Here is a 13,603-nt window from a genome sequence, read left to right on the forward strand (position 1 = left end):
TTAGGTGTTGTTTGTTTAGGATAGAGGGGAGAGGGAGCGATAGATGTTAAAGGTCTTTCTCCCATTAACTCTCAAATACCGGGAACGCGCCCGAGTCGCGTTAGCTTTTAAACACTTTAACCATTATTTTATGCTTTAACTTTAGAAAAATAGCAGATCTACAAGCTCACAGCGCGGCACCGAGTGCCGCGCTGCGAGCTTGTAGATCTGCTATTTTTGAAAAATCGTGAAAATATGCGCAAGTCTTTGAATATCTTTGACCCGATCTTTGACCCGACTTCTAAATCCTTCCCCTAAATCATGTTGTTCTCAAACTTTTTCATGTCAAGGACCCTCAAAATTACAGGTATTTGGCCACGGACCCCCATCTCAAAATATGTTGTTCCAGGGACCACCCAGAAGCAAATATTTGAGTTACAAATGTTCGCTTTTAAATAGATATATTCAAAGACTTGCAAAGAATAATCATGGTTTTTCAAAAATAGCAGATCTACAAGCTCGCAAGCGCGGCACTCGGTGCCGCGCTGTGATCTTGTATATCTGCTATTTTTCACTGGTTAAATCATTCAATAATTCTAGGCCCTAAATGGGTTAAACACACAGAAACACAGTTGGCGCGCACACACACAAATTGCAGGCTCTCCAGGCCTATTAGAGCTAAATGTGAACAGCCAGCGTTTCTACGCAGTGTTTGTGCAGGGCAGCCCCTTCAGCGCTGCCCCTCAGAGTGCCATGCCGCTGCGATGTTAAGCTGCTGTGTTGTGTAGGGTGGGAGACGCTGATTTACACCTCTTTCTCCGGTGGAAAACAGCTCTAATTTGGACTAATGGAGACGACTGTATCCCTGCTGCAGCCTGCCTCAGCCCCGGTGCGACACAATCCGTACGGAATGGAGAGGAAGGAGAAAGAAAAGTAAAGAGAGAACAGCGAGAGAGAGAGCGGACAAGAGAGAGAGAGAGAGAGAGAGAGAGAGAGAGAGAGAGAGAGAGAGAGAGAGCAGGGGCGTCACAAGGGGGGGGGGGAGTGGGACTGAGTCACTGGGGCCCAAGGTGGAGGGGCCTTAATTATTTTACACTTTAGCTATTGAAAAACGCTTCTGGGAGGTCCCTGGAACTAAATATTTTGAGACGGAGTGTCCGTGGCCAAATACATATCATTGTGGGGGTCCTTCACATGAAAAGGTTTGAGCACCACTGACGTAGAAACATAGGTTTTTCAAAAAACCTTAATAGAAGGATTTGAAATATTCAAAGACTTGCACAAATGTTCACTATTTTTCAAAAATAGCAGATCTACAAGCTCGCAGCACGGCACTCGGTGCCTGCTATTTTTCGATAGTTAAAGCACAAAATGTGAGTGAATCCTTGTACCCATGCAGGGCCCCGAATTTGGTGCGACACCCCTGAGAGAGAGAGAGAGTGAGAGAGAGAGAGAGAGAGGAAAGAAGGAGAAAGAGTGAGAGTGAGTCGGGGGGAGGCTGTACGAAAAGACAAGCCAGTGGTTTTTCCTGAAACCGAATGATAGATCAAGAGACGGGAGGAGGAGGAGTGGGGGGGGGGGGGATACACTACGCAGCAAGATCCTGAGTTGTAATTGAACCCAAACGGGTCCATAACACTCTCCGACTTGAAGTTACACTAAGGATTTGGCAGTGCGGTTGGTAAAAAAAAAAAAGCCAAAAAAGACAGGGAAGATTTTTTTCTGTCATTTCTTCGTGGAGTTTTTGCGACTGTGTGTGTGTGTGTGTGTGCGTTCGTGCGTGCGTCCGTGAGTGTGTGTGTGTGTGTGTGCACGCGCGCCCGTTAGTGCTGGGCTTTGGCCTGACAGGGTAATTAGTCCTAATGAAATAATGCAGCTATTGTGGACAACAATTAAAGGTAGCTGTCATGCTGCTCATTAGGCTGAGTGGAGGGCCGCATTCATTCTGCCTCTATTCTTAATGATCTGATCCTACCGGCACGCCCGCTGTATTGAACGCTTTGCCGTTTCATCCCACCCTCAAACGCACACACGTTGTCTCTCTCTCTCTCACTCTCTCTCTCTAAAGGTATAACCTGCAAAGGCTTTCCACGGGGAGGAGGATGAGAGCTATAAAAAACGAGCGCGGAGAGAAAACAGAGGTGGATGGGAAGGGAGGGGCCGTGCAACGGCTGTAAACGACTTGTTCAGTGGGCCGTGCCGGCTTTCTCATTGGGACTTGTCTCCGCGCGGGGCCAGGAGAGAGATAGAAAGAGACAGACAGACAGACAGACAGACTCTTCTCTCCCTGCTGATGAGCTCTGTGCTGATTCCCTGCCGTCTACCAACCCTAAAGTCCCCGCGCTACCAAAGTGACACACAAACACCCCACTTTCTCAGCTGACACCACCATTGCAGCGCGTGGCTATATTCAGGTTATGCGCATATATAGATCTCTGGGTGGCTGTACAACAGGGTGTCATGTATGGAGGGTGAAGAGGTAGGGTATTGTGTGTGTGTGTGTGTGTGTGTGTGTGTGTGTGTGTGTGTGTGTGTGTGTGTGTGTGTGTGTGTGTGTGTGTGTGTGTGTGTGTGTGTGTGTGTGTGTGTGTGTGTGTGTGTGTGTGTGTGTGTGTGTGTGCGCGTGCGTGCGTGCGCTCGCTCGCATGCCAGTGACATCACTGGCATGCGAGAACTCTCTTCTCTTCGGTTGAAGGTGCTGTTGCTTGGTGGTGGGGAGGTGCACGTGCAGGGACGTGCTGGCCATTGGGAAAAGCGGGACAACTCCCGAACGGCCGGTTCATTCCCGGCCGGTCCCGGCTGGCCATTACGAAAAAAAAAAAGAAAATGTCGGCCTTCGTTCCATTTTAGGGGCTGGGCGGCCAACAAAGTAAATCGTCACAGAAACCTTGTATCTCCAAGTTTCAAATGTATAATTTTTTTTTCGCAAAGCAAAGCCCTGCTTCATCATACAAGGCCGTCGCACAAAAGTAGTGAAAACAGCAGATCTACAAGCACACAACGGCGTTGTGTGCTTGTTGATCGGCTGTTTTCACTAGTTTAAATCATTTTTAAAATGATAAATACAAAACAAACGGTTTTGGACATACAAGGTTTCCACCCGGCAACGACGAAATATAACAAAAAAATAAAATAAATGAGGGCCTCTCCAACTCTTTTTCCCGGGCTGAATCAGGGGCCCAGCACGTCCCTGTGCACGTGTGACCTTGCCTTGGCTCTGCTGCCTGCACCATGTTTATTTATTTATTGAAATAAAGTGCTGGATTCAAGGCCCGGGTATACTGGGTACAGTACAGGATGTGCATGGAGAACAAGGCTGAGCATTACCATACGCCCCACCGAGTTAGCTCCGCTGCACGCTGTGGGGAGAACCAGTGGCCTGGAGGAGTGCGAGCTCCACTGCTAACCGCGGATAAAACCACGTGGTGTTTAGACTTCCGTACCCACTTTCAACCTGACAACAGTTTACCACAGTGCACAGTTCCAACTGATATGAACTACATTCTGTTTGCTGGGTAACGTAATAATGATGCAAGTCAGCCGTTACCCACCTAAATCCTATTTAAAGGGGAAGACCCCCCGTTTTCAATATTGAACTATGTCATTAATATACCTTAGAGGAGTTGTGTGGAAATAGAAAAAAAAGTTCCCCCCCTTCTGTGTTGCCTATAGAACTGGAGGATTTATTTTGGGGGTTTGTATTGTAAGTACAACTTGATGACATCACACCGTTGTACTCATTCAACGAATATCTAAAATAGCCAATCTTCAAGTTGTCAGGATCTGTCTCCTTGTGTTTAGTTTTGTATAACCTCGCGTCACCAGGCTTTCTCGGGGGAAAGCCTGGTGTTCGTTTACTAAACAGGTCGTTTGATCCGGATGACAGAAGAAGCAGCGTCGCTTTGGTGCCCTGTTTGTTTCCCCAATCCCTATTTAAATGCTAGAGGAGTGTAGTCTTGCCGGTCGCTGTGAGTTGGACTAAAAGATGGATACCAAACAAACTTTTCAAAAAATAAGCAAAACTACGCTGCATCAAGGGTTTTATTGGGTACTTGGGTAAGTACTAAAATTATGTCATTGAGTGCGGGGAATTGTTTTGGGTTAAAACTGATTCCGGTTTGGTATTTCCTGCCAAAGTGTAGTCCGTTTTGACTACAAAATGAAGTAGGACGCCATCTGCTCCCGACCGGATCAAAAGCCCGAAATTGATCCCAGGCTAAGTTTTGTAGTGATATTTTAGTGTTTCCTATTTTTCTTTGGTTGTGACCGTAGGGAGATAGTATCAAAACCTCCGCCTCATGTCAGTCAGTCAGTCAGTCAGTCAGTCAGTCAGTCAGTCACGCCTCATGTCACGCTCCATATATGGCCGTACTTGTCCCTTTTATGTCATCAATATTAAGCCATCTCTAGGAATGCCCATATATGAACATATTTTGTCAGTCTCATGTGGTCTTAGCTCTGGTCCATAGCGTTAGTGGAGTTCTCCCTAACGCTATGTTCCTCTTCCTCCGTATTCCTTGGCAAAACCGGAAAACCCTGCCGTCTGGTCCGAAAATAACAAAAACTGTTTCGCCCCTCACCAAACCAAAGGTATCATTGGACAGTTGAAAGCTTACTCTACTTAGTGGACGCGGTCTGAGCCCCCCACCACACGATTAAAATACATTTCTAGGACAAAATGAAAAATATTCTACCGGATGGAGACTCCATTTCTTCTCGTTTTTCACTATTTGTCGTCGCCATCAAGGTGCCAACTCACTACTGCCGCGCAGGTCAGAGGACCGAATTACACAGAGCATTAGTCTCGCTGGGTGTTATTCAACTCTGTGACGTTGGAAGCGCTGTTTCGTAAAAACGAGGAAGAGCGTCTCCATCCGGTGGAATATTTTTCATTTTGCCCTAGAAATGTATTTTAATCGTGTGGTGGGGGGCTCAGACCTCGTCCACTAAGTAGAGTAAGCTTTCAACTGTCCACTGATACCTTTGGTTTGATGAGGGGCGAAACAGTTTTTGTTATTTTTGGACCAGACGGCGGGGTTTTCCGGTTTTGCCAAGGAATACGGAGGAAGAGGAACATAGCGTTAGGGAGAACTCCACTAACGCTATGGACCAGAGCTAATGTGGTCTCAGCGTGACCTCGCCCTTAGGGCAAGGTTGCTTCTCGCCCTTAGGGCGTCTTACTAGTGTAGGCTACTTAGGTTTTACTTTACTGTTCTGTTCCTTTTATTTTGTGGTAATGTTTCTAGTGTTTCCTCTGTTCCTTTGTTACCTGTCTTGTCTTGTTGCCTTATGTGATTAGTTAAGTTCTTCCACCTGTGTCCTGTTAGTCCCTTAGCCAATCTTGCCTTAATTGTCTGTTGAGTTGGTCTGTGTCCTCTTCTGTGTCTATTGAAACACTGTGTTTGAATGTGTTCCTTGCTGCATTGTAACCTCTATATCTCTGTGAGTCTGTGTTCTTTAGTGTTGTTCATTTGTGACTTTGTTCTGGGCTGCCTGTATTTGTGTCTCTTTGTTTTGTTTTGCTTGTGAGTAGGCCTACCAGGGTTGAATATTTGACTTGAACTGTGGTCTTGAAGTTGTTCATTAAAACCCTGTTTCAACGCATCCTCTGAGTCACTCTGCGTTTGGGTCCTAAATCCATTCCCTGCACACAATGCATCGCAATGCAGCGTGTTGTGGGATGGTAGACGTGCAATCTTCTTAATTGTTTTTACATTTTTGGCAATAATGACATGCCCTAAATGGGGACCCTGGGATTAAAGTGATTAGCTCAGCAAGCTGGCTATACTGTTCTGTAGTTGTTATTGTGAGAGGATAAAAAGGCATCCTCACACATTCCACTGTTAGTTAACAATAAAAGACACCATTGTTAGTTTACAAGCCAATATTAACCAACCACCAGTCAATCGAATAGTGCTCAAGAGTTTTTGCTACCAACATGAGTGTTCAGGTCACACACAAACTGATGATGAAAGCCAGACGCACGTTTGGCTCTCCCGCTCTCAACTGGACAAGTAGAGGCGTTTGTGTCGATGCAGTAGTTTGGGGCTCATTTTGTTTCTACCCCTCCCTTCATTGTTTCTACCCCTCTCAGCTTACGACACACAAAGGGAGTCTTATTTTCTTGCTGAAGCTCGTACACTGTCTGTTTTACCCGTCAGAAGTTCGGCGCTGCGTCAACGCGCCTGCCTTTTCATTGCCTCTCATAAAGCATATTTACAAGAAGACCCACAGTGTTGTTTTAAGGTAGCAGCGGCCGGCAGGCTGGCAGGTTCGTTCAAATCAACCCATGCTCACATGGCTCTTATGAGGGTTAAGGGTGAGAAGCGTGTGACAGAATGTAAGGAGGCGCGTGGCGTAAATCACTGCACGCTGTGTTTTCTTTAAGGCATAATTAGACCCCTGGTCTGCCTGGGGGCCGTTTACCCCGCTGCAGAGACTCCTGTAAAGCTGTGATGAAAAACGTATTCCTCGGCTCATGCGCAGAGCTGCATGACGTCGGAGTCGGGGAGAAACCTGGCATCAGAGGCGTCAATTAGCAAGGTATGGCAGCTGCCATACCTTAGCTACAGGTAGAGATTTGCCGATTGATCGGTGAGTGATCGCGATCGGCCGATAATGCCTCTATTGGCTTTGATCGGTATGGGCTTTGCCTCTATCGGCTTTGCTGATCTACAAGCTAGATCAGTTATTTTCACAATATTTCTCTGTGGGACTGAATGTAACCTCAGCTTCAACTCCTACAAGTTGAATTGGATACTAAAGGACCTCAGCCTTCAATCTCCTAATGTTTATACTTAATATACAATGTCAATGTTTTGTAAGAAGAATCATTAAATATATAAATGCTGCTACATTAACACAATAAAAAGAAGAATTTATGGATTTAACGCTGTGATCGGGAATATTGGTATCGGCAGATACTGATTCCAGTTGCTCGGTGATCGGTATTGGCCCCAAAAATCACAATCGGAGCATAGCTACAGGGGGGGGGAAATAAAATATGCTTCTTAAAATTAATTCATCATGCCTGTTGCTAAGGTATGGCAACAGCAAGACACCAGTCATGTTGCCATACCTTAGCTTTTGTTTTCCTCCCCCGTTAATGAATGTCCTACTTCATCATCATACAAGAGTGTCGCACAAAAGTTGTGAAAATAGGAGATCTAAAAGCTCACAAAGCAATAATAATTTAAAAAAAGGAACGGTTTTGGACATACAAGGTTTGCACCAGACATAGACAGACCAGTGTTTACCACGTGTGAAAGCTATAAAGTCACTTCCCATCATGTTTAAACGCATAAACCGTGGCAGCCTTCGCGCCGGCACTTCCCCCCCGTCCGTCCGGCGTCCTCGTCGAAAAGGCGTGGCCGACACCCGGCATCAGCTCTGACTCTAATTAGCCAATTAAAATGAGGCATGGAGCCAATCAAGGGCCATTAAGAGGCTGATCAGATAAGGAACCTATAGGCGCCGACCGCAAACGGCATGTAGGGGGGCGGGGGGGGGGGGGGGGGTCCGCTGCTGTGACAGGTAATTACGGTGATGGTCTTCATGGCGGGGGGGTGTCGGGAGGACTCGGGAGGGGTGGGGGGTTCAGGGGTAAACAAATGTATGGTTTATCATTAGCCTTGATGGGCTATCCCTTCATTCCGTCGCCTCAACCCCATCTCTTCCTGTTTTAATTGAGAAAGGAGGCCCTCGCCTCTAGAAAGAAAAAAAAATACCCACTGCTTCGTTTTTTATCGGGTGGGGGTCGAAAGCACAGCGGGAGAGGAAAACAAGATGATGGCCGTCATTAAGACCAGTGGTGCGTGCCGCGGCGGCGTGGAGCTGCTATATGGTGTTCGCCATACACCACCCCCGCCCGCAATGTTCATTAAGGCCATAGCTCACATTGCCGCGGTGTCGGAAACACGCGCCTCTCTTTATTACCGCGACAGAGCAAACAACATTAAACGGCATTAAGAGTAAATGGATATTTTATTAATCTCATTGTCAGGCGACAGAGGAGTTTGATCATGCGAAGAGCCGGCTGCTTGACCTTGTTCTTTAGTAGCGCCACACACTATATTTTGAATGGTTCCCAAAGTATATGGTGGACTGAATGGTGTCTTATTAAGTTTGGGTTAACCAAGTTAAGGGGGTTTATTTTAGACCAATGGAGTACTGCAATCAGTTCAGGCTGAATATATGACATGTTCTAATTATTTTCTCTCTTCCTTGCTTTTCTCTTTATCCCCTGTCCCCCTTCTCTCTCTCTCTCTCTCTCTCTCTCTCTCTCTCTCTCTCTCTCTCTCTCTCTCTCTCTCTCCCTCTCTCTAGCAATTTGGGAAGATTTTAGACGTGGAGATTATTTTTAACGAGCGAGGCTCCAAGGTAAGTGTGCTGTAACGAGATGTTCACCTCTCTCTCTCTCTCTCTCTCTCTCTCTCTCTCTCTCTCTCTCTCTCTCTCTCTCTCTCTCTCTCTCTCTCTCACTCCCTTTTCTCTCTTTCTCAAATTCTCTGCTTCTTCAGGTCTCTCTCCTCTTCCTCTATCTCTCTCTCCCTCTCTTTCACTGTTGCGTTTTCAGACTCTCTCGCCCTCTGCAGGTCTCTCTCTCTCTTTCTCTTTTTCTCTCTTGTCTATCTGTCTGGCTGTCTCTCTCTCCCTCTGTCTGTCTCTATCTACCTATCTATCTCCTCTCGCTCTCTCTCTCTCTCTCTCTCTCTCTCTCTCTCTCTCTCTCTCTCTCTCCCTCCTCCCCCCCACAGGTGCCTGGTAATTACTAACATATCAGCGACTCTCCTGCCTCCAGGCGACTCTTGCACCTTACTCACCTGCCATACATTGTGACATACAATAAGCGGCTCTCGCTTAGCTTAGCGCTGACACCAGGATTCACAGAGTCTGCAAACACACTGCCTTGCCCAGTTAGCCTCCCACTGACACTGCCAAGAGATAAAAATAAGCCTCGCTGACTTACTCTATGCTAATATACTGTACACAGCACACTACTCCCAGCTCTGCGGGAGAGGATCCAGGAGGTACAGTATGCTAACTCATGGCACGCTACATAATTTGGAAGGTGAGCGCGTTATTATCTTTAGGCTTTTTTGTACAACCGGGCTCCTACACTAATTCTGCTAAACGAAGCGTGGTAATTAATGCGGAAATATTAATATTCCATTGTTCCATCGTTGCTCGATATATCCGTTTCTAAAGGTTAACCGGCCTGGTTGATTAGCGTCCACATTTAACAGTCTCCAACCGGGGCCTGGTCCTCACACATCCACTGATAAACGTTCCCAATTCCCCCTAAAAAAAAAAAGTATTGTTTATGCTTAGCGTACTGTATGTCAGCCACTGGAGAAGGAAGGAACTCTCATTCTAGACCGCTAATTATTTACACAAGATAAAAGAAAAATAAAGCAAGCAAAGCATTAGGGTCGAGGGGAGCACAAACATATAGGCGGCGGCGAGGAAATGTCAGAAGGATTAATTTCGCCCGCCACTTCGCCGCGGTTTTAAGCGTTTTTTATCAGCTTCACCTCTCAAGGGCAGGCCTATGTGTTATTTATGCCCGGCGGGAGGCTGAGGAATCCTGTATATGCATACCAGATCACGGCTGCTGCGCTCCGGCGCCGCGCGTGCCGTTCACACCCATACTGTATTATCTAGCCGGGCAATTACTGGGGGCCGCCCGGGCGACCAGCGCGGGATACATAAGTGCTAAAGGAGCCGAGCTTGTCCAACAGGCGTGTCTGCCAGGCATATCTAATGGCCGCCCCCTGCCTACTCCTCTGTTCTTTCCCCAACGCCGCCTTCACGCGGAGTTCATTCCGCTGGTCCGCGCCATAACTCAGGGCTGACAAAGCAGGCGGGGAAAAATGAGGAGGGAAGGCGAGCGAGCGCGCTTGGTCCGTCGGTCGGCGGTTGTGGGAGTGGCTGGCGCTGTTAACTCTGAGCGCGTTTGCAAATGGAACCAAATGGACCCTTACGGGTCCATTTGGTTCCTTTTGCAACGCACTCAGAGTTAGATTAGCGCTCGGGATTTCACGGTGTGACGGAAGGAGGAGAAAGAATGCAAGGAATTGACTGTAGATAGTGAATTAGACTTTAAGGGACTACACCATGAATTTTCATCTTTCCTAGTCTTTTTTTGGTGTCCCACCAGCACCTTCTATCCTCACAAAGTCCTATTTCTGACCTTTGTCTCAGTTTATGGGCAGATCTATGTAAGCAGGTCTCAGAACGGGCTGTCTGATTTTAGGTCCCTTTTGTGACATCACAAAAGGGACCTACTGCTACTGCTGTGAGTGGGGGTTGGGCAGGCCTGAGAAGGAGGCGGGAGGAGCTGGGAGAGGGGTGGGCAGGCCTGCTGAGCAGGAGGTGGGGAGGAGTGTGGGGCCAAAACTGGCTCAATAGCGCAGTCCTCCCACTCAGGACAAGGTGATACTGCAGCTGAAAATGCTCTGAAAGCCAGGCAGAAATGACAGGTGCTCTGTATTCAGGAGTGGTAATTTAGCCTCAAACCTTTTGAAAAACGTTTTGGGACATAAACACTATGATATTAATTATTTTTAAATGCATGGTGTAGAACCTGTAAACGACGCAAATAAGGAACATTACAATAAGTATCATTCAGTAGAGACTAGAGAGAATTATTTTTAAACTTAAACCCTTTCCTGCTACAGTGACGAAGATCAACGATCTATTTTACGGTATTTTGAGAACTCCTTTTCGCCCCACCCCCCCCCTCAAGACCGATGACATAGATATACGAGGGAGAGTTAAGGTTTCGGGGCCACATTTACCGCATAGGCTGTCTGAGCACGCTTGCTGCGTCTCCAGGCCCATGTCCTGAGACGCAGACGAGGGGCCTCCTGAGCGAGCTGCGTCCTGGGGCTGTGAGTCACGGCTGACTGATGCTGTGGAGATTGTAATTGTATGGCACTTATCTGCTCTCCCACAGGGCCTCCGCGCACACACACACACACATACACACACACACACACACACGCACCAGCAGAGCAACTTCACCCTAAAGCACCCACGTGCACACACACACAAACACACACACATGCACGCACGCAGCAGCGTGGTGCATGTGGAGATGCTTTCATTCCCTCTGCTAATTCAATTATGTCCAATTGATCCTGTAAATGCACTTGCGGCAGTGTGGAAGGCTTGCAGGGACAGTGTCACAGACCTTTGCGATAGAAATGTACATCATGCACACACACACACACACACACACACACACACACACACACACACACACACACACACACACACACACACACACACACACACAATGGCATTTACATAAGCGTAGGAGTGCTCCTCTGGGCGTGACGCTCTGCCACCTCACTTCTCCTTAACTGTGACCTGTTTCCTGTTTCTCTAACTTGCTTTACATCTGTGTGCACATCTTCTGCTTCTAGATATAGTCCTCCTCCTGACCTGCAGCTTACCTCGCTTTGTGTCTTTCTCTCCTCCTCCTCCCCCCCCCCTCTCTCTCTCTCTTTCTCTCTCTCTCCCCCTCCCTCACTCTTTCCCTCCTTGCCTTCCTCTCGTTCCCTGTTTGTCTCCCATTGTCACTCGACCCAATTTATCCAACTCTCCATGAGTGTCTTCCTCCTCCTCCTCCTCTCTCTCTCTCTCTCTCTCTCTCTCTCTCTCTCTCTCTCTCCGTCCCACCCTTTTTCCCCCCCCCCTGCCTCTCCTCCCCTCACCGGACGCTCCAGGGTTTTGGGTTTGTAACATTTGAAACGAGCGCAGACGCCGACCGCGCGCGGGAGAAACTAAATGGCACAATCGTTGAGGGACGCAAAATAGAGGTGCCTGGCTTTCTCTCTCTCTCTCTCTCTCTCCCTTCCTCCCTCCCCCCTTCTCCCATGATTCTCTGTATCTCTGCCTGATGATGCCGCCTCCTGTCCCCTTCTCCTCTCCTCTCCTCTCCTCCGCTCGTCTCCTCTCTCTCTCCCTTCCTGCCTGCTGCACCCTGAACGCTGCATGCTGAACCCTGATGCGTGTGTGTGTGTGTGTGTGTGTGTGTGTGTGTGTGTGTGTGTGTGTGTGTGTGTGTGTGTGTGTGTGTGTTGTGTGTGTGTGTGAGAGAGAGAGAGAGAACGTAGTAGTAGTAGTGGGCTGCACTTCTGTCTGTGCAAGCGGGTGTGTGGGAATGCTTTCTATGATCAATTCCTTTGCATCCATGAGAGAGAGAGAGAGAGAGAGAGAGAGAGAGAGAGAGAGAGAGAGGAGTATCGTCAATGTCGGAAAAAACCTTGTATTTCCAAGTTTCAAATGTGTATGTTTCTTGATAAATTAAAGCCCTGCTTCATCTTACACGAGTGTCGCTCAAAAGTAGTGAAAATAGCAGATCTACAAGCAGGCGTTGTGTGCTTGTAGATCGTCTATTTTCACTATTTTCAATCGTTTAAAAAAATAATAATAACCACAAAAGGAAACTTTTGGACACGCAAGGTTTCCACCCAACAACGGCGATTTGTGTGTGTGCATGTGTGTGTGTGTGTGTGTGTGTGTGTGCACGCATGTGTGCGTGCGTGTGTGTGTGCGAGAGTGTCAGAGGCATGTGCATGAGCCCAGAGATCACAGTGGTTTTCTGATTCCGTTTGAGCCACAAACAAGGTTCCAGGTTTGATCCGCCCCTCGTCGGCGGGGGGGTTGATGCCCCCCCTCGACCCGTTTGAAGTCCCCCCCCCCCCCCCCACCCACCATGTCTTCCCCCAGCCTAGCTCCCTGCCACCTCTCTGTAAACATGTGGTTCAATTAACAGCTGCCATAGGTTAGCAAAATGAATGTAAACTGGCCTTTTATTTTTAAAGCTCACTACTTCACCCCCCCTGCTGGTAGCATCCTGTTTTACATACACTTATGTTACTTTTCAGGAAATGGGGGAAAAAAATTAACCTGTTTTCCTTTGGATCCAATGTAGTTATTATTTGTTTACAATACAAAAGTTAATAGTTTTCATTGGTTAAATATGTATAAAACCCATGGACAGACTTAAAGACTTTCATCCATTGACAGACTTACACACTTTCAACAGACTCAAACACTTTCTGTGTTTTTTTGAAAAATCGTGAACATTTGTGCAAGTCAAATATTTTCTACCCGATGCTATGAATGACTTCTAAATCCTTCTTCTAAATCAGTGGTTCTCAAACTTTTTATGCTTTAACTATTAAAAAATAGCAGATATACAAGCTCACAAGTGCCGCGCTGCGAGCTTGTAGATCTGCTATTTTTGAAAAATTGTGAACACCTATATTTTTTTACGCGATTCTATAAATGTCTTTCTAAATCTTTCTTCTAAATCAGTGGTTCTCAAACTTTTCCATGTGTCCACATTACCGTGTCTACTCTACCGCGTCTACTTTATTGTGTTATTTAGCTGGAAGAGTTGTGCCACCCTGCCACCCCTCCCCCCATCCCCATTAGCATCATGTGTGTAATGTATAAACAATACCTGGGCCCCATACATCACGGCGCGGCTGGTGCCACTGCTGCTGCACCGCCGCCTCAAGCGAAATGACCTCTGCAGGTCCGCGTTGGAAATGGAAGCCATTAGCCTTAATTAGCCATAGAGGGGAAACGCTAACACGGCAGGCAAGGA

The 13,603-nt window shown here is 47.3% G+C and overlaps 1 protein-coding gene across 3 annotated transcripts in view; it reads left to right on the forward strand.

Annotated features, from left to right (window-relative positions):
- Positions 1 to 13,603, forward strand: part of rbfox3a (RNA binding fox-1 homolog 3a) — a gene marked incomplete at both ends in the record, with an annotated part of 330,498 nt that overhangs the window by 276,876 nt on the left and 40,019 nt on the right. For all 3 annotated transcript variants that reach the window (XM_080748006.1, XM_080748005.1, XM_080748004.1), the window contains 2 exons: positions 8,305 to 8,358; positions 11,712 to 11,804. In XM_080748006.1, the coding sequence (XP_080604132.1) occupies positions 8,305 to 8,358; positions 11,712 to 11,804 (147 nt within the window). The remainder of the gene's footprint in view (positions 1 to 8,304; positions 8,359 to 11,711; positions 11,805 to 13,603) is intronic.

The sequence above is a fragment of the Nannobrachium achirus genome (assembly GCF_963921795.1).
Source record: "Nannobrachium achirus genome assembly, chromosome: 18".
NCBI lineage: Eukaryota > Metazoa > Chordata > Actinopteri > Myctophiformes > Myctophidae > Nannobrachium > Nannobrachium achirus.